Source organism: Crocodylus siamensis, chromosome 7, assembly GCF_052110815.1.
Source record: "Crocodylus siamensis isolate JL-2025a chromosome 7, ASM5211081v1, whole genome shotgun sequence".
Classification (NCBI taxonomy): Eukaryota; Metazoa; Chordata; order Crocodylia; family Crocodylidae; genus Crocodylus; species Crocodylus siamensis.
The window spans coordinates 83773545-83801010 of NC_143401.1; the positions used below are offsets into that span (position 1 = coordinate 83773545).

Consider the following 27466-nt stretch of genomic DNA (forward strand, 5'->3'; position numbering starts at 1 on the left):
ATAAAAAGGATGGTTTGTCTCCTTCACTTTAATGACTAAAATGCTGCATTATGTACTTGAAAATATAGTGTTATGCAGTGTGTACCTCTCACTTGATTTACAGTCTATAATCCTAATGTGGAGCTTTATTAGCTTTGATTGCCCTGCGCCATTCAGAGTAAATATTCACCAGAACCACTGTACAAAGATAATTCAGAAACTGTTTTTATTGTTCCAGAAATGAAAAACCCTTGTGTTTCTATCTATTCCTGGTAAACCTGAGTTTATGGACTGGTTTTTATTAAGACTGATAGGGACAGCAGCAGAAAACAGCACAAGTCTTCCTATATCCAGTCCTGAATCAATGCCCAATAGAGCATTGTGAGACTGAGGGAATGGTGTAGGTGGATAGCATTTTTAAGGACCTATATTGTGTGTGAAACCAGGTCTACAAGCAAATACTATAGGCCATTTCTTTTTAACTCTACCAATTCTGATTTTTTCCACAATCACCTCACCTCTAAATTCTACGCTATGCCTATAGGGCAGTCTCCCTCAACCTCATCAGATTAGTGACCCATTACATTAATTTTTGTGCCACTTCCTAAATTTATTATGCAAGTGAGAGTAAACTACGTATTCGTGATAACAGTAAGCCTATGCAATTTATTCCTCTGTATGTTTGATGTTGCTGAGAGAGAGTACTTGATTATAAAGTGCACCAGCATGTGTGGGGAATGAAGGAACAAGACTTTGTCTTAAACTGTCCAATGCTTTGCAACTCTTCACGCTTCTCCTGGGGGCCGTGACCTACAGGCTGAGAAACACTGCTCTAAGGGTAAATCTAACTTTCACTGAACACTTCCATTGACTTGTGCGGGAGTAGTATCCAATCCATCACGCCTTTCCTGAGCTGGTCTGGAAGTCCTCTCCCTATTTAGGGCTGTTCCTAAAGGCCCTGACAACTCCGGTTTCAATCTAGCAAAGCAATCAAACATGTGAGCAGTTTCAATAATGGCAATGGAATGACACATGGGCTTAAAATAAAATAAAGCATATGCTTCAGAGTCATCCATGCCAGAGCATAGCTGTCAAAACTGAACTCTTACAGCCCCCTGCAACATTCACATCTTTTGTGACAAGAAGCTATCTTAGTTTTTCTAATGGGTGAAAAATTCTTAAAATGGGAGGTTTGTTTATGACAAGAGAATGGAGGGACCAAAGTACACCAAACTTAATCTAAGGAGGTGGCAGAATTCAAGGGTATGGCAAGGTGGAGAGAATCCAAGCTGGACACTTCCCTTCATCCCGAGCCTCTCTCGAGTTGCATGCTTCCCTTCATCTGTCTATGATTTTGTGACAGGGACCGTAACTTCCTCCCTACTTGGTAAGCACTCGGTAGACTTAGTGCTATCACTATCCATATAATAAATAATAGCAAGACTGCTGCTACAATCCTGGCAAAGGAAGTTCCATAGGAGTTCATCTAGCAGACTAGGAGAGATAATGCTTTTAACACCAGTAAATTCTTCCAGCAGCCACCTGAGACTAGCACACTTTTCCCATCCCTACAAGGGTTTGTTTATTATTCAGACTTTTACAAAAACCTTAATTTGCAGTCCTCACACTCTCTTGGGTATCCTGGAGGAATAAGCGGTGCTAGCCTTGCAATATTTACACAAAATTAACAAGGTTTCCCCTGTGTGGCACCAAACTTTGCCTGGTGTAAAACATCAAAAATTCAGCATGTTTTTGTCTAGTAGATGTTTGAAGGAAATCGATGGAATACTTCAAATAATTATGAAGTAAATGAGAGGTGAATACCAGGGCAGAAGAGGTGAAGGGAGGTAAAAGCAATTTGTCCTTGCATTAATACAGGAATGTTTATATGACCAGAAGATAAGAATGTTCCTAGGAATCCTTTTTCCTTCCTTATAACCTTCTCTTTTAATGCCAAAGACTATCAAAAGCATTTGCTCTTTAGGAGGTATATGGCCTCGGATAAATTGGTAGCAGTTGATGCCAAAGACTATTTTGGTGCTTTAAATTAGAGACAGCAATGCTAAATTTCAGCAGTGTAACCCCACCACAAATTTGATCTTGACATTTACAAAATGCCATTTGGATTACAACTGATTCGAATAAGGTTTTCTTTTTCCATTATGGAGGCCATGTCTCCTAAATATACTTCCTCTAGAGATCCCGGCACAAGTTGGACTAGGGCTGGAAATCACCAGGATTTGGGGCAGGCTTATCAACAGATTTTCCAAATTAACCTTATTCCTCAATTCATTTATCAGGTGTATGTTTCTGGATGGAGTCCCTTCTGTACTGCAATGGTACCTCTTCCACATTTCAGCTTTCTGGACTAGCATTTTACTGAGTAGCCCAATAGGATGAGCTGTATTAGCACTGGACAAGCACTGACATTGCAGTAATGCAACCCAAAGGGACTCTCTATCCAGGAGATGTGAATGATGGTGGCTTTGTTAATCACCAATGCAATCACCATTTATCATGCACATCTAGCTACTGGTCCCTCGACTGCTATGATCTGCAGGGCTCTTCTTGTTTGACAGAATATACATGAGTAAAAACTGCATCCACATCTTTGTCTGGAGTTTAGTTCTTTTATTTCCATAACATCATAGCTCTCACACTTGCTGGGGAGTCGAAAGGGAATTTTGTTCCTGCCTTCATGACATTTTCTGACTACTATTTACCATATTCTTACCCTTGCCTTGATGTCATCACTTAGGAAAACCAAGTCAAACGTTTCTGGAACAAAAAGTATAATGCTGTATCTATACTACTTTTCTACTGATCAACAGTGGCGGAAGAATATATTATTTGGGAGCCTGGGAGTGCAAGGGGCAGTGCATAACATGGTTCATATTTATACTGCAATGTGGAAAAGAAACTGCTGCATGAATATTTGCACAAAGAGAGAATAGAGGTTGGAAGGTTTGGGGTGGTGTTCCAGACTGGACAAAGTTCACCTCAAATACATCTTTGGTAACTACTGCAGAGCGAATGAATGCTTTTTCATTCTGAGTGGAAGGAAGTGAGCCTTAAGTTTAATCATTTAATGCAAAGTATCCTAATACCACATACCATCTCTGCTGATTTTTCAAGCACTGGAAATGAGCCCAATCTGATCATGTCATTCTCCTCCATTACACAGTCCTATTAAACCTAAGAGGCAATGGTTAATTGAACATGTATGGATCACACAAGTACATCCCACGCATGAATCATATGTCTGATATATACAGCAGGTTAGTTTCCCCAAGCATGGATGCTTGTTCTACATGTGCCCAAAGAATACAACTGGCTAAAATGTAGAATCTCTTCTTATAAATTAGCTAATGTTTGGGAAGCGCCTGGAACATGACCAGCACTGCATAGTGTTAAGAACTGCCATTGCCAGGGTATAGGAAGAAAAGCTACTGAACGAGGAAAACTTCAATGAAAAGAGAGAGAGACTGCTGATGTGGGAGTTAGAGTCATTTTACTAGGACCTTTTCACAGCCATTTCACCCGTACAGAGGTGGGGCGTGAGGAAGTAATCAAATAAGAGGATGAATTAGGGAAAGCTGGGTAATGCTGCACTGCAGCTCTGCACAAGGGAGTAGAAGAAAGGATCATTCTCATAAACCAGAAAGGAATACTGCAGAACAGGTTCAACTCAGATTTTTTATTCTCTTTTTTAATTTCTTTTAGAATAATATTGAATTCTTTCATGAAGTATGATTTGCTTCCTGATCATATCACTAGGTGATAATGATTTTGTAGTAAAACCTGGCGCACAGCTTCTCTTGCGGTGAAAATGCCACACAACCCTTGACATCTTTCCTCACACTCAGTAATTGTCCAATGGTTAAGGCATAAGGCAGGGAATCTTGTGCTGGGTGCTGTTTCCTTTGCCTCAGACTTACTGTAGGACCTACACAATACCCCCTGTGCCTGGGTCACCCCATACACAAAAAAAGCACTGAAGAAATGGGAAACCATGTCAGAACATGAGGCTATGTGCACTTGGAGTTAAAATAACAGTAGTTTTCATACCTGCATTTTAAAAGCAAAAAATAAGATTCAAAAACCATTCAAGCCCTTTGTTAAGGATTTTTCCCTTGTTTTTTTGTAGGCTGTTCAAATTTCCTGCAAAAATTGCTGAATGGTATGCTAACTTGGTGTACTTTCAGCACAGAACAGTCCGCACACCATCTTTAATTATTCTTCCTTTGATCTGGTGACGTATAATTTTACATGCACAGGGTTGCTTAACAAGAAGCATGCTCTCTTTGGGGTCAACAAGAGAGAAATTGTTTAGTGCACTGGATTAGTAACCAACAAGTGGATAGCCAGTAAATTATCATTAAGAACATTTATTATCCTTCTTGTTTGCCTTACACATAAGATTCTGTCTCAACTAACTCTTTACACCAAATTTTTTCACCAACTGCAAGTTCTGCAAAGTCTTAAAACTAAAAGATGTTTCAGGGTTGTAACGTATAATCAAATACATCATGCAACTGATCAACTTGATTCTCTGTTTTCAGCAGCTGCTTTGGCATTTTCTTCCTGCTCAATTTCTTGCAGTTATCTCTAAGCTGTGACATACAGATTACAGCTTTCAAGCATTCCATTCAAGTCCTGCAGTAAATTTAGCTTTTGGAGTTCATTTCCAGGTTTTGACATCTTCTCACCGGCTAAGGACAGACATTTAAAAAGCCTGAGCCTGAATTGATTCAATCTTTGCAGGTTAGTCTAACCTGGCTAGGATGAACAGGTTTCTAACTGGACAGACGTCCTCTCTGGACTGAGGAAATTCAGGCACATGCCTGCAGTGGCTCAGGCTAGAAGGTAGAGGGTGTTAGAGCAGCCCTCCCTTCCCTAGCAGAATACTGAACTGGCGTCGGGGGAGGGTGGTCAGGCTCTGGCAGGACCTCTGATTAGGGACATCTGCCTGCACAGTCCCAGTATTTTCCCCGCTCGCTGCTCAAGGGGAAGAGTGTTGTCAGCCCCCAGTTCCCTGCTAGCACTCTGAGGCAATGGGAGGCTGTGCAACACACGCATCTGTTGATGATACAGAGCTTTTTAATCTGCTTCCCTGAAGCAAACTGACAAGCAAGCAAGCCAGCAAAGGACTGATAACAGTAATTATCACCCAATCAGCAAAACAATAGCCTCTCTCCATTACTTCAAACTCTGTTCTGTCTGCTTGTCCCAGTGAAATTGGACACATACACACACACACACACATCTGCATTAGCTAGCATACCACATGCCTAGGGTCTCTGAGGCTGGGGTCCCTGCTGTAGGAGATGGGAGGGAGGGCGGGGGGATTTCCTGCTTCAGCAGCAAGGTCAGGGTAGGGCATGGGGAAGCCAGGCAGACTCTGCTGTGGCTGTAAGTCTCTGCTGGAGCTCCAGCCAGGGAGTGGAGGGGAGGGGCCAGCCCTGCTGTGGAGCAGAGAGCCCTGCCCAGCCCAGAGAACATGCCAGGATGCTGGGGGAGTCTGGTTTAATTTAAAACAGCAAGGGGTCTGGGACAGATATTGCATTAACTGGTTTGACCTAAATCAGTTAAGTCTGATGCTAAATTCAACCAGGTTTATCTCAAACCAGTTTCAGCTATTTCCAAGCTGTTTTATATGCACTGAACATCTGTTCGGTTACAAGTTTAAACCAGTTTCTGATCACTTAAACCAGTTTGTGTGTAATGTCTGTCCCTAGCCACTGAGTCCTCCTTCAGCATCTGCTGAAAAAAGTTGCCTGTCATTGTCTTGTGCATAGAGAGCTCTAATACTGTAATAATCATGACTTTTGACACAATATAGCCCATGATTTCTTGAATGTATATTTGCTCTAAATAATATGAACACCATTGCACTGTTGTAGCTTCAGGCAGGGTTCAAATTATACTTTGACTCTAGGGAGAGTCTGCAAAAAAAATTGGACTGCCCATCACGATGCCCTAATAAAATCGGAGACCTTTTTAGGTTATGATTTTCAAATCTTACAGGGGGACTCGTCTCTTATGGAGGGGGCTCAGCCTCCATAAGCTCCCCCATAATTCAAACCCTGGCTTCGGGTCTTGTCAAGGTAGTGCCTTGCCAGCTTGCTAACTGGCATTTACTTTGCCATTGTGGCAACGGTCTTCGAAAGCAGCCTCGCTAATAAAGTATTTTGCCCTTACAGTAAAATAAAAGAAGTATCACTGATGTCAAATACAGTTATGTTCAGTCCAGGGTAAAACCAGATCTGTCTAGAGATCACTGATTTCTCTGAGAATTTTGTTGTGCAATTTTTATATCTTTTAAATGCATATGAACAGCATCCTCATGTCTTACCTGCTCTTCTTCTGTTCCTTTTTGCCTGCTTGTACAATACGATTCATTATGCATCAAGCTATTTTCTTTGGTTTCATAATGCTCAGCAATAGCTTGTCTGTTTTGCTGACTTTCACACCAACCTTTTAGTGTTTACCATCTGTGTGATGGTGGGCATCCTGCTGGCATATTTTCTGTTTCAATATTTTATGTGTACACAGTAGGAATAACGATAGTATATATTTTAAAATTTTAATATGTAGTAGTGTAAGCAGTTACAGATTAGAAAGAAAACTGTAGCAAGTTGAGCAGTTACTTATAGCATAAAGGCCAAAAAAAAGACAAAAAAGCAAGTAAATTGCAATTAAATATGTTTAAGAGATGCATGTATGAAGTTTATTCTAAATAGATATTAGTGTGCCAGACGAAAATGAGGTAGAGATCTGCTTCACATGATGTCTCACAGTAGACTGGAGTTTAGCACTACCTGCCAGCTTGCTTAAGAGTTCATAAGTGGTACACACACAAGCGCTGTACTGCATAATACTTTTTTATGGCATTTTTTATTCATTTCTCACCCTTCTTTATACTTCTGTGCAATTTCTGAATATTGTGCAAATTTGCACTCTATGAGTGGGTCTCCACATGCCAGGGCATGCGTCTGCAGCAGCAAAAATAGTAACGGCGCAGATTTGTGCTGCTACTTTTTGCTACAGCGCACGCCCTTGCAAATGCACTTTGGTGAGAAACAAATTGTCCTGCTTTGGGCAAACTGTCCTTGCCCGACTCCTCCCAGCTCCTGGCATGCTGAAGGAGCCAGGGCACAACTGCAGGAGTGCAGACGTTCTGGCTACCAGCCATAGCATTTCCCTGAAGGACTGAGTCTCCGTGTCTTTTGGCACATGCTCCTGTTACGTGCACCACACCACTTTTTTCACAGTGCTTTTTTTTGCTACCGGGATTTCCCAGTAGCAAATTTTGGCTCTGCGCTACAAATGTACTGTGGGGGGCACTTTTTAACATTCCCCACATGCAGTTTGCAGCACCACAAAGTGGTCTGTGATGCCACACACCGCATGTGCCCACATGTCTGGAAGCAGCCTATAAGCTGTAAAATTATGTATAATGTGTGGATATACAATAAGCACAAATACCTCAAAATGTCCTTGGTCCTTAGCGTGACAGTATATAGATTTGAGGATTTGCAATGTAGTCCGTTTATCCTAATACCAAAATACAAAAATCTGTGGAAGACCTGGCATTCTTCAAATCCATCAGAAACACAGAAATAACATACAGGTCTTCCAGTAAAAGAAGTAGGGATGAATAACCTAATTGGTTTTATATTTTAGTTTTATGGTCTGCAACCACAGGCCATCAGAATTCCCCAGCTAACTTAAGCCTATAGGTTTGGTTGGTCATCTGCTGTAACAACTCATGACATGTCTGCTTCTGGGTCTGGGGATGCAAAAATGAAAGACAGAAATGTGAGCAAAATTCATTTCAATTTGAGGGAAATGTTCTTGTTTCTTACTTGATCCAAACAGGGCCACTCATCCCTAATCCTGGGCCTTGAATCCTTTGGCAATATGCAGTTGTTAAGTCACTCTGTGAGACCTAAAAACATCAGGCTTTATGAGGTATAAAGAAAACATGGTGATTTTTTCTCTTCCTTTTTCTTCTTTTCTTAAAAATATTCTAGTCTTGCTTACCTTCTTCCTCCAACACGATTCTCTGGATAACACGAAGGAAAAATGGCCTTATGGTTAAGGCACTGGACCGGAATTTAGAAGATCTTGGTTATGACACAGATTGCTTGTTTGACCCAAGGTAAATCATGTAATCTCTCTATGCTTTAGCTCCGTGGATATACAGGTAGCTCTTCCATTTATCTTGTTTACTTAGGCTGTAAGAAGTGAGGAAAGAAGTGCCTCTTCCAATGTATATGTACAGTGCCTAGCAAAATAGATTATGCCTGCACTGAGGCATTAGAAATAATTAATAATAATGGTAGTTTTATAGCAGGCCAGATAACAAAAAAAGTGAAACATCATTTCTCACCCTACCAGCTAATTTATTTTTATTGAATTATCACTTTCATTCATCAAGGCTCGACGCGTATTATGCAATGTTGCCCACATGCTCTTCCTTGGACTAAACTTAATTTTGCGCTTAAACTGTTTAATAATGTCCTTTAATCTCTGGAAAAAGAAATCCCCTAAGCTGTCTGAATGCTGAAATGGCAGTAAGATTTCCTGAGACGCTGTTCTGCAGCTGGATTAATACAAAGCCGGTAGTTTTACTTATTCTGGGGAATATAAAAAAAAATACCATGTTATAGGCTTAAATCACCTAAGCATATGAATAAATAATCGAATCCACTGTAGACAGTCAAAAAGTTTTGCTCTGGATGGCTCTTAATGTTTAATTTCCTTATACCTCAAGCAGACACTGTTTTCAACCAAATTACTTTCAGAAGCCCCTAGGGACATTTACTTAAGACTGAGTATACTTTTTTTTTTCCTATGCATCTGGACTGTCATCTTGTTGGCTCTGATATGGTGAAAAAAGAAAATAGTTAAAGAGAGATAAACAAAAATATTTGAGCAGTTTTGTGGGGGAGCACAAATTCTTCTTCTTTCTTCCCTTCACCCTGTCAAGGCCCCCATTGTCATCACTGCTATATTGATATAGCAATACTTAGCCTTGGGCTGATACAGTTCTTTAAAATCCAGTGACTGGGACTAAGGGTCAGTTTGGTCTCACCACCGATTCATTTATATTGAAGGCCACATTCGACCCCATAGTTGAGACTTACAGCTTTTTGCTGTTGTTGAGGGGCCGTTCTATTTATCAGTTGTAGTCTATTCTGGTTTTCACATGAATCCAGAGAGCAGAAGGCAGGTTTGAATAAGAATATGTCTAAATTGGCTTGCTTAGGTAAGGGAAGCTGTTGTGGCCCAGAGCTCACTGTGGGATGCAAAACCTTCAGGAGAAGCAGGATCAAGTAAGTGCAGACGTACCCTAGATTTCAAGACTTAGGTCGATTCATCTCGAGGAAATTAAACCAGAAAAAATTAAAAGACCGGCAATTATGATTCCTGTGAAAGGAAACAACTGCATTTCACACATATTGCTCTACAGCATAGTTTCTCAACCTGTGGTATGCATACCGTGAGGGTATGCGAGACACAGGCAGGGGATCCGTGGGTACCCCAACACTCCCTCTCTCTCGCCCTCTTTTCCTCTCAAACTACGGCAAAAAATTTGGTGCTCTGCACATTAAAATTCCCCGGTAATAGTTTGGCTTGCCGCACTTTGCATGGCACTGGGTTCAGCCCTCTTAGCTTTGGGCATCATCACTTCTAGGCCAGGTACATACTTGAGCTGTACACTCCTGTTGTAAAGGTGGCAACCCTACCCACACCAGATCAGACATCTGTCATATCACGGCCTTATATACGCAGCCCTTCCAACATACAGCACATATTAATCTGTAAATATAAAATACCCTGGAAAATTGAGTGTTGGGGTACTTACTAAAATTTTCAGAAGTTTGGGGGTAGTGGCTACTTAAAAGGTTGAGAAACACTGCTCTACAGCACCATCTACTGCCTTTGGGTTTTGTTATATTAGCTTTTTCACCCCCCTCTTTGGTGCTATGATATTTTTTTCCTCGTGCAGCTTTGACTAGCACCCAACCATAAATCTGAGTGGATGATAAGGTATGGCACTGTTGTTACACCTTCAGGTTGTGCTCTTCTGCTCCATGAGAGATGCAAATCAGAAGCCTGAATAATTGTTTAATAAGAAGAGACAAGTAAAATCCTTGCCCTGACAAGGATCAGTGAACAACTGTGGCATGCCAGACTCTGCAAGATGATGTAAATAATAACCAGCAGAGACAGGCTTGTAAGAAACCTCATGTGAACGCTAACAAAAAAAGAACCCGATGCAGTTGAGAGAGCCCCTGAGTGCTTGCAAGGGACAGCCAGGTAGGTAAGTTGCACCGAATCCATCAGTACCTTTCAGGAACATGGCAACTCATCTAGAATCAATCCAAACTAAAAAAAATTGCTTACAGCAGCAACTCACCCCTATCTTAACAAGCATGAAGTAACAACCTAGTTCTGGCCACTTTGTATTTTCTTCCTACCTTTGGCCATTTTGAGTTCGGCACTCAAAACCAGTCCAAAACCACGACAGACCAGAAGTTTGGCACGCACAGACGGGCTTAAGAATGGCAGAACCGGGCCTAAGACCTGCCCCTCGCCCCTCCCCCAAAAGATGAATGCATGTGCTGTAGCCACCAATTGAAACTACTCAGCTTGCAAAAAACTGCGTAACTTCAATCGATTCGGCCTTGGGCTTTTTGAATGTCTGTATCTAGCCTAAAAGTCCATCCCTTCCCCAGATCTTGAACTCAACTGACATGAACATAGCCTGTTAAACGCTGGCCAAACAATTCCAAATTAGCAGTTTCTAGTGCTATACTCGTTATGAGTGGCCATGCTTCATTATTGATGACATGTAATTGGTCACTTAAACGCACTATTATTCCAACTCACTCATCAGATGATTGAAACAGCAGAATAATGAATAACAAATGCACTTCTTCAGAACTAGAGCAGAGCAGAGAGTCTTTTCATTTGATTGCTATGCTACAATTGGTTCACACAGAACAGTAAAAAGGATTTTTTTTAATTTATTTATGTATTGTTTGATTTCAAAAGGACAAATTTCAGTTCAGGCCATCCAGGAATATGCCATTCAGCCAAAAAGGAAGGAAATGAAATATTGGCTCAGGGTTCAATCTTATTTATTCTTTTAATTTTTAAAAATATAATTTCCAAGTGAAAAATCAAAATGTCTGTTTCAAAAATTGTAAAATAAAATTATTCAACCTTTAAAAAAATCCCAACCTTAGTCATATATTTTCACTGAACTTACTATTTGCTATAAACAGTATCAGCTAAAGGTCATCGCCAAATCCAACTGGACTACAGCCACCTATTAAATCAGTGTACATAAAGATGTGTCTAGAGATATTACTAGTGAATAAGAAAGGGCACAGAGAAACTGAATATGCTTTTCTGCCTTTAATTTCTGCCGCAGTCAGCAAACTAATAGAGCAATACTTAGCCACCCTGACAAAGCACTTCATAGTCTATGTGAATACAATTATTAATCAGAATATGGGCTGGGCAAAGCATTGTTCAGTATTAAGCCAGATCTCCATTTGTGTAAATCAGCAGCGAGTGAAGATATGTCAGTGTAGACCAAGCAAGGATTTAACCTATGGTTTCTATAGAAAACATGTACAGTTTTAATAATACCTCCCAGGGTCCCACACACATCCTCAAACTGCATCCAAATGTGAAATACCATTTAGCTGACAGCTCCTCCCTGCCTTTAAACTCCAAGGATAGTAGCCAAGTTCTTGTTCAGTGAAGATATTGCAAAAAACATTTCACTGCAAATTTACAAGATAAGATGGAGCTTTTACTAAGCCCAGGATTTCTGCTTCTCACAATAACTTCCAGCTCCAGAATATTTACATGACAATGTCTGACTATAGCAATGTACCTGTATCTAAGGAGACCTGCCTGTCAGTTCATGCCTAGTTCTTGACCCTGACCAGCATCATCCCAAGAAGAGTCTCTGTTACCATGTATTAGTGTAATCCTTGCCTTTCATGACCCATCACTATAAATGACATTTCTTTTATAAGAAGCTGCTGTTAATTTCAGGTTTTCTATACCTGAAACATTGGGCTGGATTCTCAGGCTCTGCAAATCAAAGTCCATTGAAGGTAATTTATGCCAGCTCAGCTACAAAGTTATTAGGAATGGGACACACTTCAGAGTCACACCTGTATTTCCACTTTTTTTCCAGTTCATTGTACAAGTAATCTTAATACAAACAATACCACATCTTAAAACCAGTTTTGCCCCACCATAACAACCTATTTAGATTTATCTGCATATAACTGCATTATGTCAAAATCCCATGGACAGATGCTATTTCAACAACAGAATATCTGATCACCTTCATTGCTGAAACTTGAAGTGTTATGTAATGCAGAGGGGTATTTAAATAATGAACTATCTATAACATTTACAACCACAAATCATTCATTCCCCTTACAGACGCTTTTTAGTTTCTCTCAATTGCAGACTTTCCTGCACAGGAAAGAGCCAAGAAAGAAAGAAAAAAAGGCTGATTACCTAGGCCCAGATTTACAAAGGTATTTATGCACCAAATTACCATTTTAGTTTGTGGCTATACATAGAAATGAGGCCTATAAATACTGTGATGAATCTGGCCACTGGTGTCATTATTACTGAGAGGCTACTTGGAGTACAGAAAAAAGCATTAAAGGGAAAAACCTGGAAATGTGAAGACCTATTGAAAATACATTGCAAATGCCAGAAAAGATTCATGGCCTCTTTGTTCCTTCAGTAAAGACACTTATAGTCAGATAATTTGAGCAGCCGTCACTCTAACGCTAGGTAGAAGTCACTGAAGCTTTCCATACCACCTTGAACTGTAATGCCACATTAATGGAACATGATTAACAAGTTGGGAAGAGCTGTATGTGCAGCAATTAGCCCTTCTTCATAGATCCTTGACAATGTGGGTGTTGCACCCAGATTTCCTCTGTTTCCGGAGCAGCACCACTTGTACATTCCCTGGAGAGAAAATACCAAACCCTCTCCCCAATCAGTATTTTATTTCATGCTGAAGAAGCTGTCAGAGCTGTTGATCCCGCCAATCACTTCTGAGTTTCTAACCTCACTTTTTTTGCCAAAGTCATGGAGAAAGTGGCATTATCCAAACACAGCACCATGCGCTGGCATATCAGAACTGCTCCAAGCAGTCAGAGACGGGACTCAGCACAAAAATCCACTGGGAGGCACTGAGGACTAACTTCCGCCCCATCTCTTGGTCCGGACTTCTGCTCAGCAACACTTCCAATGTGTCTGCAGCATTTGATGTCATTGTCTACTGGGAATGACGATACACAGAAACTAAATGGGACAGCATTCAACAGCACTTCCATCCTGCTCAGCCTGAGTCCTGACAGGCAACTGTTTCCGTCACCCAGGCCACTTTCATATAAAGTCCTGTAAAGCTCCTTAATCTCTCCTCTTTCCTCCAAGACACTAGTCTGTAAAGTCACAAGCTTATGTCCCACCAGTTTATGGAAGACGTTCTTCTACATGTCTCCTGTAACGATGTGAAAGGCAAGCATTTTTGTGGGTGACGTTATTTAATGGACCAACCACATGGCTGGAATAGATTTAGATGTGCTTCCAGCTATCCTAGTACTCCTCAGGTTTCTGGGAGAGAAGCAGATACAGCAAAGCTTCATAGCAGCCAGAACAAAAGCTCATGTAAAACTATCTATGTAAATAAAAGCAGGGCATAAGAGAAAATATCAGGTAGTCAACAGACAAGGGGAGATGCAGCAAAACCCTGATAATGAAAGGACAAGATAGTTCAGGAGGATCGCTATCACCTGTGAAGTGCAGAGATTAGGATCAAGTAGACTATAATGGACCATGAAGGAAGAAGCAGGCACATGGACGATTACATACAGTGTGGAAGGCTGTAAAATTAGAGAAATTCCTCCGGGGAAACAGACAAACAATCAACATAAGAACAGATAGCTGACTAGAGCAAGATTAAAAGGGAAGAGGATCATTATCTGTAGCATGAAGAAAGATTTTGCAGGAATCCGTAGGTTATAGTATCCCATTTTAAGTCAATATCCGCGTTTGGTCCTTAGGGCATGTACAGACATCATGCTTACAATGTTCTAAATGCACTTTAAACCCCAAGGGCACCTATACACATGCAGAGAGGCTGCTCCAACACACTGTAATTACAGTAATTAATCCAGTTTGCTAGAGCATGGTATTAACCATGCTCCAGCAGACTCCAGCTGTCTCCAGTGGACTCAAACGAGCTTTAGTTAAAGTGCCCCCACTGCCATGTTTCGGCATGGGGACACTGATACACATGACACTCTGGGCACTTTAATTAGCCCCCCCGCCCCCATTCCTGGCACACATGTATAAATGCCCCAAGAGACTAGATCAGCCATTCTCAACCAGGCGCTAGTTCTCTGTGAATCAATTCAACATCATGTGTGGGCACAGAGTATTTTGTGCCTAGTGCCTGGTTAGTCCTCCAAGTACCCCAAGCTGCACCACTCCTCACACCCCCAAACCTCATGCAGGCCAATGGGGCAGCTCTGGGATGCAACCAGGACTCTAAAGCCCAGCAGTCTATTGCCTACAGAGACCACAGTCTGCACGGGTGGGGAAGCAGGAAGCCCCAGTGTTAGTTTTACATCCCTGTTAAAGACCCTGGGTAAGGGTCCCAGGCTTACTGGAGGTAGTAGGGGGTAGCCAGGTTGCAGGGAGGGACTGGTTAACCAGTTATGCCTGTAACAGTAAACAGCTGTCAACTGCTCTGCAGGGAAACAGAGCCATTGCACAGTGGGCACTAAAACAGAAGGGCTGTCAATCTCATGCTCAATGTGAAGTGCATTAGCCCATTAAGTGTTAATTGTTCCTCAACCTCTGTGCTGCACTCTTGCAGCCAGGCATGCCAGGCAGGTTCCTCCCCGTACACACAGCTCTGGCAATGCAGCATACTGGAGCAGCTTTGTAGGGAAAATCCTTTTAAAAGTGCAGCATGAGGCAGAGATTGTGGGAAGTCCCAAAACGACCAGCCTCTGAAATAAAAAAACAGGGGCCCCCAACTCTGCCCCTTCCCACACACACATACCTGGTCACCCCCTGTCCGAGTACGACCACACAGAATTTAAATGGGTAAGCAAGTACAGACATCGGCTGCGCAAGTGAGGCATGCAGGGAAACTGAGGCACAGGCTGTGGGTTGGGTGAAAAGCAGCCCAAAAGCAGGGGGCAAAAAAAGCTGGTGACCCCACCAACCCCTCCATACCACACAGCCTGGGATCCTCCAGGCCAGGATCCACAGTAGGAAGTTGAATTTCCCAATGAAGCTTTCCAGGGCTGGAAATGTCTGGGAGTTCGTAGTGAGGGAGGTCCCAGATCACCCACCTTCCTGGGAGCCACAAGCAGGGGCCACAAAGCCCCCCAGCACTTGGCAACTATACTACTCCACCTCCCTGCCCCAATCTGGGTTTTCCTCCCTGTCAAGAAGAAAACGCCAGGCACAGACCCTGGAAGACACGAGGGTCTGGGTACTCTCCCACCCCGGTAGCATTTTAGCAGCAGTACAATCCCTAAAAGGTGAGTGTGTATGGACACTTCTGTCCAGGGACAACTGTGAACCGGTTCCCAATCAATGGCATTCTTGGACTCTTTCAAGTGTTACGTCTTAATGTCCCACTTATGATTTTTTCATCTGAGGTTCACCTTGCAAAGGTGTTTTGTAACTTTCCTTTGACCACGAGGATAGTAAGGTCAGAAAGGGAGTGGTCATTCTGTGAAAAATGTGGTCCTATTGGTTTTTGTGCGTTTCTGTCCTTCATATTTCTTCTGTAAGAGTTCACTCTGGGGTGTAGTTTCTGTCTAATTCCACCTGCATAGTTACCAACTGGGCATTTGGTGCATTGGATCAGATTACATCACATTTTAGGAAAGGCAGGTGTATGACTCCTTATAATAATGTATTCTAACCCAACATGGAGTTCCTGGAAAGGCTGATTGGTAAAGAGCAGCTGATTCAGTCACAATCCAGGCAGAATTAAAAGAGGATAGCACTTTGGCCAGGTACAGACATTACATTTTTGCTGGTATAAGTGATTGGAAACTGGCGTATACCCTTAACAGAACAGAAATTCAGCACATACAACCTGGTTTAAAAATGGCTAAACCCAGTCTAAGATTTGCACCCCCCCACTTGAGGCTTTTTGAATGTCTGTATCTAACCTTTATACTGTTTGTCAGGATTCGAGCTTTGCCACTAGTCAAGAATATCAACTGCGCATTGCCAAACTGGTAAGTCAGGAGAGACTTGCCACTCCTTTTAGCCTTACAGGTTGCCACAGTAGGGAAGGGGAGAAATGCCTTCTTTCATCTTCACCTGTCTCTCCTTCTCACACAGCGGATGGAGCCCTAGTTTGTTATTTTCCCTTTCCCCATTATGTCGCTGCAGTTCACTATAGCAGGGATCCAGTGCAGCTGCCAAAAAAGGCTGAAATGTATACAATATGCTGCGGGACTCTGTCAACACAAGCCATCATAGACACAAAGGTTCTGTGCCTGATCACCTCCATGAGTTACTAATTGATTTCAGAATACCTCCTATAATAGTCAGACTCGCTCTCCACAAGTTTGTGGAAGTAAGCTTCAAAAGGAAGATGCAGGCAGAGAAATGCAGGTTTAGATTATGAGGTGCTGGTGATTTGGGAATTAAGAAAAATCACAGTTGTCATGAAACTCTGTGCCAAAAGAGATAAGGCTTTGCTTAAGCTTGACTGTGCTCAGATCAAAATGTGAGACACAACTTTTTAATAAAGACTTCCCTTATGCTTTCCCTGGCAAGCCCCATAGCATCACCACTGCTACAAAAGCCCTCAACCAGTGGCTGGGAGCAGATCAAGCTACTGTGCCAGAAGTCAGCCAGTAAATAAGGTCAAATAAGAAAAGAAACAGAATGCGAGCATTTAACTCACTCAAAGAGCTGAAGCAGAAGGTTTGGCATTTGAAAAAAAAGATCCCTTTTATCGTGAGTTCAGCTGGGAGTTTCAGTATATGCATCACCTAAAAGTCAGGTACTGTGAACAGGACGATTAGCATTTGTGTCATTACAACGTTTTTAACTCTCAGAATTCAAAGACGACAAAAAATGGGCATATATCATGGTTCCAGCATTTGAAAAGCAGTGCTAATCTACACAAAACGACCACATTTATCCTTTCCTTTATCCCTTATATCAAAGCCACAAAAATCCTGACCTAGTTTTAATTAAAAATAAGACAAACCAAAAAACCAAAAAACAGGAGCTTCAGCTCAGTGGAACTCCATGTTCTTTACTGAATGTCTCAGTGAACTCAGTGATATTTCTTAAATATCATGACAAGCACACAGGACTTCTCATAAGTATATGTATTTAGGGTCTCTAGTTAGTACACTAACCTCTCAAGATGACATAACTGCGAGAAGTTAGTATCCAAAATACTTTGTGGTATAATTTGACTGCCATGAAATTACAGTGGCCTGTTATTTCAGAGCTTTAAAGCGATAAGGGGCCGTGTCTAATACGAGATGCTGACTGCACAGTCACTGCACCGTCATTTAGTACTAATATAAACATTTAGTCATTTAGTGCTAAATGACTGTACAGTAAACCAAGTTATTGCACAGTAACACCGACTAACACCTTTTTCGTGATGCTACAGCTCAGTAGCCTAATACTACTGCGTAGTAGCATCACATCATGGTTGTTGCCACATGACACTACTAGGCTACACAGTCAGCATCTAATGTAGACACGGCCAGGGACTCTGTAAGCAATGTAACAGCTCTGCCACTTGCCTCAGGAATTCAGCACGACAGTTCTGGTAGGTTCGGAGCAATTAGGAAGCAAGAAGGCTAAGACTAAAACTTCACACAGGTTCCCAACATGGCAAGATTATTGCGTATTATTAAAATGATCTCCCATGTTATGTCACATCAGGGAATCAGTTTAGAAAATGAGACTGCAACCTGGAATAAGAAAACTTTAATCATTTTCCTTGCCTTTAAAAAAGTATAAATGATGGATTAAGGTGCAGTGTGTTCTTTTTGTAACAGTAATTATTGTCTGCTGACCGTCTCTCAATCCATTATTATCAGTAATATTTATATTGGTGTAACACTTAAAGGCTCCAACCGGTAACAGCACTCCACAGCCCTAGGCACTGTCCATCCATGCAATAAAGACCAGTTTGCTCCAGATATTTCACTGTCTAAGCAAACAAGACAAACCAATGATGGGAAGAAGGATTATTTACACTTCATCAATGGGGAATGAGACAGAGCAATTAAAGTCCAAGATTTTCAAACAGGTAGACTCCCATACTGGGTCAATGGGAGCTACCAGATGTTCAAGGCTTGAAAATAAGGTCACTCATTTACATAAAGCCTTAGGTCTGGGATTTTGTAGCCTAGTAGAGCAAGATGGCCATACCCTACCTTTTAATAGAATTTGTGTGATTCACCTTACTTTACACTCCTGTTTTTGAAAACCTTGGCCTAAGTTAATTGCCCAAAATCAAAGTCATAAAGACAGTTTGTGGCAGAGCCAGGTATTACATCCAAATGTCCTGGGTCTCAAGCCAGTACTTTAACCATTCTTCTCATCAATTCTCTTCTACTTGAAATGACTTGATCACTTCTGACTCCTCAGCATCCTCCTCCCATCCCACATACTCCTTAACAGATTCTACCAAGCCAAACCCAACAGGTCCCTTGCACAATGCATGAAAGAGCATCTACAAAGAGTGTGGGGGTGGGCAACACATTGTGAGGGACAACGGAAATGTAAAACAGCCGCCCTGTGGAGTAGGCTGAACTAACTGACTTTATGTGGGCGCATCTACATGTGTCCCTATGGTGCCTGTGTTACTGCATCATCATTTAGTACTTCCAAAAGGAATTACTTGTACTGCACCATGCACACTGCACAGAGTAATTTTTAGCTGCTACTTTGCCATAGCATCTTGCTATAACGAGGGAGTGCATTGCTCCAGTGACGCGACATCACCATAGTGCGGCGCTACAGAGATGTAGCGTCACATGCAGATGAGCCCTGTATGATTTGGCAAAGCAATAGAAATGCACTACAGTTGGGAATCTAACTTTTAGACAGATGATTCAACAAGTATAAAGGCAGAGTGCCTTGCTACCCTTCCTGAGGCGTCATGTGAGCTGGCATCTGGGAAAACCGCGTCTCTTGTTGGAAAAGAGGATCCAGAGCAGGGATCTGGGTTGAGAGGAGCTGAATGTAATGCAAAACTTAAACCTGTGCAAATAAGAAAATACGAACTTAGGATACCTGTCCTGTATCTTCAGATGTGTGCCACTCCTTGCTCCCCATTCAATCCAGATGTAAATGGGACCTTAGTCATTTGGGCTGGGGTGTCAAAAGTAGCTTAATGTCATGCTACCTACTTTATTCCACTGTGTACCATGGGCTACAGAAGCTTGAATGTTTTATCCTAGTTAGCTTTATGGACTGCTAAGTTTGTGATGATCGTGCTTCCCCCCCACCTCGGGGGCAGGTGGGGGGCAGACTACCCAGACAATCATCAGCATCCTATGGTGAGGAAAATCTTAGGAAAACTTAACCAGTCTAGATGACATAATATTTATAAATAAAGAGCAAAACCTACTGTAAAACACAGGATAGGTTTCCATTTACAAATATCTGAGGTCTGAGTATAGGACATCAAATATTTGTAAACAGAAACTGATCCCACACAATTAAATCATCCCAAGTTTAATAGTAGGTTTTGGTCTTTTTTTACAAATACGTTTTATGTGAGCCAGACTGGTGAGGTCTTCCTGAGGCCTTAACAGGTCCTATACACGTCAATTTGCCAGTGGTCACCACTCTAGAGGTGAGCAAAAGAAGACATGGAAGAATACCTTGAAAGCTAATAGGAGGACATGTAATACTAATAGTGAAACCTGGGAGACTCGAGCACAGAATCATCCCCGGTGGTGCACAGGGCAAAGATCATTTTGAGCAAGCTTGCCTCCCTATGGAGGCAAATACACAACGGAGATAAAGGGAAAGAGCAGTGACCCGACGTCACCAGGATTTCCTCCTGAAATTATTTTCTACATCTGCAATGGAACATGCAGATCTCAGACAGGCCTCCACAGTCATCTGTGGACTGCCCAATGACTTCCCTCTTTACTGAAAGATCATCATCCTTGTTATCGAGAGACTGTCGCCATTGCTAGTGATTTGATGTCTGCTGTGTAGAGTACACACGCTGTAGATACCAATGTTCATTAATACTGCACACATACATGTGCATAATACATATATATACATATACACATATATATTAGCCTGCAGGTAAACATTTATCTTCAAGGGATGCTATTAACAAAATTGAGCTGTAGGAAATAGATCTAATCACCCTGAATGACATTTATATTTTAATTACATCACAGTCACTGAAGAGCTCAAGGTTTCATGAAGCAATCCTGAAAGACAATTTTAATTTTAATCAATTAGACAGTTCTAGAAACATTGGGGATAAGTTGTCAAAACTAAAAGTCATAATACTAAATCTTTAACAATGAGTACCAATTGTTATATCCTCGCAACAAGGCAATCTTGTAATGCTGTGAAGTGTCCAGGACATTCCCTTTACAGACTCTTCCGAGACTGAATAAAATGTGATCTTGTCAGCTGCTTTATACACTTATTTGTAATCAAAAGCAGTATCACAGAGACACTCCACTTTACTGACAGTATCAGAGGCACACTGCTTTCATTGCTTTCCTTTCCTCTCATTTTTAAAAACAGCAACATTTCTGGGTTAAAAAGAAAAACAAGTTGTTTCTATAGCTGACTAATTGCTAAAAACGTGTCAGTCAGGTCTGCCTCGTCAAATTTTCAGTGACTGACAACAGCCACAGTCATCGTGCAGCAATGTAAAGGTTACATTTAACATGCTTTAGTCTCACTCCAACATCATGAAAAAATACTCTGAGTTACAGAAATAACATGAAGAAAGTGAAAAAAGTTTAAATCGAGGATTTACTACTCTGACATTAATGACTTAAATTCAGAGTTTCCAAACTAAACAATAAGCCTAACATACCTACTGTCTACTATTATTCTTCAATTAAATATCTCGCCTTGGGAAATCCAGTTACATATACATGTATACTTATACATACACACACTCACACACACATGCATGCAGGTATACACACACACACACACATATATACACACACATACATATAGATATAAACGGAGAGGCGCCTCCCCTTTTTTAAAACAAAAAGTACCATGCCAAAGAGTTAAAATTAAATCTTAAATTGGTGGCATTTAAGCTGTGAAATCTCTACCTTTCCAAACATTTTATGAGTAGGTTAGACAAACACTTGGGTAACATGACCTTGAGTAATGGGTGAAACTAGATGGTCTGTTTCAGACCTATTTTCCCCACAATTCAGTATATACATTTGTTTACGTTTAATTTGACTGATAAACCATATCACATTTTTTCTCCTGATTAAGTGATCTATTCTCATAGGCACAGGTTCAGTCAGACTGATAACAGTGATTGGGTTTTTTTTTAAAAGCAAGCAGCATAGTTAATCTGCTGAAAACCAAAAAAAAAAAAAAAGGAAAGAACAAAACTGCATTTCACTTCTTCCCTGTTTCAGCTGTGGCTTGAGGGCTATTTCAGTGAATGCAGCAAAGCAAAATCTCTCCACCCTCCCAAAAATGAGGCAATATCCTCTATTTTTCTTTTTAAACAATTTTGCAACTTGTGGCTCAGAAGTTTAGTGGGCCCTAGATCTTCAAATACATATCACTGAACTAATCTCTACTTCAGTAGCTGTAAACCCAGAGGGCCAGAATAACCTTCAGCACTTGATCTTTGTAAACACACAGGCATGTCAATAACTTAATTTTAATATGTGAACTGCTCCTAAACTGCTAGTTTAGTATTCAGATAATGATACCAACTTCAATGATTTCTCAGACTACTTCAATTATGATCATTTCTATTATTCCAGAATTTGAGAATGATTCCTCTTCAGTGCTAATACGCATAACTGTCATATCAATGTATACAATTTAGTGACTTCTGATGCCTATCGGGTCAAGAAGATCTTTCAAAACCATTCCACAGTATATAGCGTTTTGACTATCCTGGAACAATTTATGATGGCTTCCACCACTAAGAGAAGAAAAGTTGACAGAAGCTTTTAAGTAAAAGAGATATAGCTGCTGCACTGTTCATTCAAACTTGCAATACAAACAATTGCAACACCTGTAAACGGAGTCATCAAATGGACTATGTGTACATATTCCATCACGCGGTGTGGTGGCATTCAATTATAGCAAGCGCATCTTTCTCTTTTGTCTCTAACTGGAAAATGCTCCAATATTATTGTTAGTTATAGGAATCAAAACTTTGAACCTACAAGGGCATCTGGGGAGAACAGATGGCACACAGGATGGCAATAAGCGAGGGAACCATTCTCCTCCAGGACAAACCTCTAATCCTGTCAAGGTTAGTAGAGACCCAAAGTCATCAACAGCTTTGCAGAACGAATTTGTTTTCCTCAGTCCAGTTCCTAGTGGCCGCATATCTTCATTGCAACTGGCAGCCTCAGTACAGAGGTTTCTGGGGCCTTTTCCAAAGCTCACTGAAGTCAGCTGCATTTCTTTCTTTATGAAGACACTGTCTTCTGAGTCCTAGAGCCGGGTCCCCCAAAACAGCCAGGAAAGTTTGTATTCCTGCTGCCAAGGGCTTTAGATTCCAAGGAGCCTCCGATTCCACAACTTGCCAGTTGCTAAATGTCACTAATAATAGTAGAATGATGACTTTTTCTTCCCTGAAAGTAATCTGATTGACATCTCCTTCAGATGCACTAATTCCACCGCACACCACGTTTTCTTGCATAAAACCTATCAATACTATGTAAAAACCTTGAAAGAAAAGAAGTGTCAAGAGCAGAAACGGTTCTCCTGGCATGCTTTCGGGCAGCGATTCTTAAGCAGGGTGCCACGCTATAGAAGCCCCTACACGTGATTCAAAAGATAAACCCAGAAGTTTCAAGTCTGGATCCACAGCATCAAGACCGTTCTGACCTGTTGCGGTCTCTCCCAGTTCTTTGCAACAAAAGAATTGTTCTATTATTTTTTTCGGAGTCAAGAAATGAGTGAAAGCTAATCACTGGGGTTTCCCTAAGGGGAGCCTTGAGTCTAATGAGATGTGCCTTGCATCCAAAAAAACTGAGCGCCACCGATTTAGGGGAAACATTAGAAACTGAAAAATCCTGTTTGCGCATCGTTACTATAAAAACGGTGTATGTGGGGCTAGGATTATCAGGATGTAAAGTAAGTCTCCTTGTCTGAGGATCATAGCCTTGTAATTCTTACGGCCTAAGGTGCAACCCTTCATAAAACAAAATAGCCACCCGGATGTGAATTTGGAATGATAAATATTTTAGAAATCATGTTCTCTGCATTGATAATGAGCGTTAAAAATTACTTAGTGGTTTCATAAAATAGCTCCCAGAATCCAAGCATGTAAAAGTAGGTGCTCACCCATTAGAAAAGGACGAGGGGTCGTCTAATAAGTCATTCTCCGTTTTACAGTTTTGGAGACTTGACTTCCTTTATCCATCCAAAACTGGGAATTAATTTCAAAACTATTTGCTTAAATAATAAGCGAAGTAAATGGAAATAAAACTTTTTTTGGAGTGGAAAGGTAAGGAAGAAAATAAGAGTGACCTGGAAAGACAAGTGTCATATGAATACTACAATTAGCCATGATTTGCTATGCAAAAAAGGTCTCATGGTAGTGATCACGTATTGTAAAAAAAAAAGAAAACAAAACAGAGCCATACACTGCATAAGATTAAAAGGGCCAAATGCTGACACTTTTGCATTTGCATTGAGTTGCTTATTCCAGAAATAGCTCCACTGTAATGAACAAGGCAGCACTGGGAGAAAAGCTGTTGAAAGTTAGCTGAAAATGAGGAAGATGATATAGTTACCAAAACTACTGCATCCCTCATAGAAAGACCTGCATCAATATTCATGGCAAATGAGCTTTGAAGAAAATTTCAACTAGCAGTACCCTGGGCAAATTATAACAGAGGCGCCCAGCTAGAAATATAATGAGAGGCCCAGGTAGAAATATAAGCAAAGGACTGAAATCCTCCCAGTGAGAAAGCAGCAGCATTGGCATAATGAGTATCCTGGACTGCATTTGTACATGTCTGTGTCAAACTGGCTAAGGGAGGTAAGAAGTAAACAGGACTTTTAGAGACAATTCATCCAGTGACCAAAACCTTTATCGGATCAAAGAGTCCCCGGCAGCATCCACAGCACTCGAGCAGGACGAGAAAGTTTGAGAAGGCACATCCTCAAACATTTAGCAACCGAAACGGGATCCCATCTAAAATCCTAAACTTCTTCCCTCTTCACGTACCTCGAGAGTGAAGTGCACGCGGCAGACAGTAAAAGCCAGCTTCGGGGGTTTTTTAACCTAATCCGTGGCCACTTGATGCATGCAGTCAAGGGAGAAGCATCGCTACACACCTGCCGGCACGCCGCTGGAGAAGGGGTCGTGGTGCCGGCGCGCGGCGCTCGAGGCGCCCTCCTCACACATGCAGGTGCCCAGCCCGGCTTCCCACCGGCGGACTCCGCCCGGGCAGGCGTCCGGCCCCGACGCAAGGTGACACCCGACCCCCGCCACGTCCCCCACTCCCAGCAGACACCCGCCCCGGGCCGGGCGAAGAGCAGCTCCCGTGCCAGGGGGAAGGGCACGCAGCCGGGCCGGGCCCAGGCTCACGCGAGCCCGGAGCAGCCTTCTCGCCTCAGCCGCGCGCAGGGGCGCGGGCGGCCGTGCCCCGCGGGGCGCAGGGGGAACTTCGCGGGCGGCCACTTACACGAAGACGCCGAAGAGCAGCGCTCGTATCCCCACCTCGATGGCGAGATCCCGCATGGTGCGCGCCCGGCGGCGCCGCCGGCTTCCCGCCGTCGCAGCCTCACGCCCTGCCCGGCAGCGCCGGTGCGGAGCGGCCGCCCCGCGCCGCCGCGCTAGCGCGCTCCGCCCGCGCGCGGGGCGGCTCCCGGCTCCCCCCTCCCCCCGCCCCGCGCCGCCGGGCCGCCGGCTCGCGCCCTGCGTCCTCCGGCGGGCGCGCGCCGCCGCCGCCCGGCTCCCAGCACCGGCCCCTCTGCTCCCGCGCCGGCTCCGGGACGCACTGGAGTTGCTCTGCTTGCAGCTGGTCGCCGGGAAAGGTCCGTCTCCGGTGGACCGCCAGCAAAATCCATAACAATAAAAATAAATGAATATATATAGAGAGAGAGATGAGATGATGCTGATGCTGATGATAAAACATTTTTTTATGTATAAAAATATCTATTTATAAAATATCTAACAATAGCTAACAATAAAGTATATATATAAGGATGATTTGATGAGACGATGATGATAAAACATTTTTTTATTTACAAAAATATCTATTTATAAAATATCTAACAATAGCTAACAATAAAGTATATATATAAGGATGATTTATCATTATTTTATCAACTATATTTTTATTTTATCTAACAAAGTATATATGGATGGTCTATCGTTCTTTTATATATCATAAATAAAAATATATCTTTATTTTATTATATCTAACAAAGTATATATGGATGGTTTATCGTTCTTTTATATATCATAAATAAAATTAAATTACATTAAATAATTGTATTATAAATAATATAATTATGCTGCCTAATAAATTATACATTATATAAATATGAATTATATAAAATGCATCAGATGATGATAAATCATATTGCCATTGTTGTATATATATTTTATTGTTAGAGATAAGAACATAAAAATATATTTTATAAATACATGTTTTGATAAATCAACCATATTTTATTATTATATATAAAATGAAGAGGACGATGATAAATAGGCCAAAAAGATGCAGTGGCAATGTTTTTTATTTTTGTAAAAATACATGTCTCTGTAGAAACTTATGTATATCTACACCAGGCAAAATGCAGCCCGTGGGGCAGATGCGGCCCGCCAGGCCATTCTACCTGGCCCACAGGGTCCCTAAAAAAATATAGAAAAGTGCTATATATTTGCCCCAGGCTGCCTGTCATGCCGCCCTCAATGGCTTGCCAAAGCTCAGTAAGTGGCCCTCCGCCCAATATAATTGCCTGCCCCAATCTACACTCTACCTATTACACCGGAAAAGGATTAAACTTTTCCAGTTACAGAAATCTGCACCCGTACAAAGGCCCGCTGGCCACGCGAACCCAGTACAATATCCGCAAACGCTCACAACGCGCGTAAAACTAACTAAGTCCGTGCTGGTCCCTCAGACCAGCCCTTCCTTCCTTTCTACCCTTGCCCCGCTTTCGGGGTCACCTACTCAGTTCAAGCGCCCTCTCTGTTGCTGTCACTCCAGCTTCCACCGAAGGACCCGCTGCATAAATGTGCTCGTTGTCTGCAACGCGTGTTTCTGTAGTCGCCATCCGCGTTATGATAGTACCCTGTGCTCATGTGCATGGTCTGCCGTTGGCGAGTACCAAAGATGTCTTGTAAAAGTGGTAGAAATGTGTCCAGGGGTCAGTACAGCCGAGGTCTTGGAACATATCCCGATTTGTGACGTTGTAAAGTGGGTTCCCATTTTGCGAATTCGCATTACGCGTCATTTTCCAGGAACGCCTGCACAGCATAGAACAAGGGAAACCTGTACTCAATAGAGCGAAGAATGTCAATCTTTTATGCAAATGTATCAATGCTGAAACAGTGCCAACCTGGGCTGTCTGATCTGCACAAGTTGGCAACAGCTAAAACAAATCCTGTGCATTTTATTTTTTCATGTATTTATTTGCCACTGCATCTTTTTGAGTACAGGTTTCCCTCGCTTTATGATGTGCATGCATTTCTGGAAAATGGTGCATAACACAAATTCGTATAATGGGGACCCACTTTCCAATGTCACAAATAGGGATACATCCACTGTACTGACCCCCAGACCCATTTCTACCACTTTTACAAGACAATTTTGGTACCCACCAACAGCAGATGGTGCACACAAGCACAGGGCACTATCATAATGGGGATGGCAATTACAGAAACACGTGTCGCAGACAGCGAGCGAGGAGCAGATCGACTATATTTGGGTGCGCATCACTCCCACAATGCACCGCCCAAAGCAGCTGACTGTGGGCTTCCACTGCACCCATCGCATAACAGTGAATTTAACTGGCATATAACACATTTTTGGTATAAAAAGGGTCATCGCATAAGAGCGAATTCGCACAGACAGAACCTGCATAAAGCAAGGGAGACCTGTATGTGTAAATGGTTTTCTATTCAGCTTAGATGTTCATATCCTTTTTAAACATATTTATTATTGTTAATATGAGGACTGCTCAC

General features: G+C 42.0%; 1 protein-coding gene across 1 annotated transcript in view; it reads right to left on the reverse strand.

The window, feature by feature from the left end:
* Positions 1–25098, reverse strand: part of PLPP4 (phospholipid phosphatase 4) — a 113487-nt gene extending 88389 nt beyond the window's left edge. The window contains exon 1 of the mRNA XM_090058242.1: positions 24957–25098. Coding sequence (XP_089914368.1) covers positions 24957–25012 — 56 coding nt within the window. The 5' untranslated portion in view covers positions 25013–25098. The remainder of the gene's footprint in view (positions 1–24956) is intronic.
* Positions 25099–27466: the final 2368 nt, after the last annotated feature.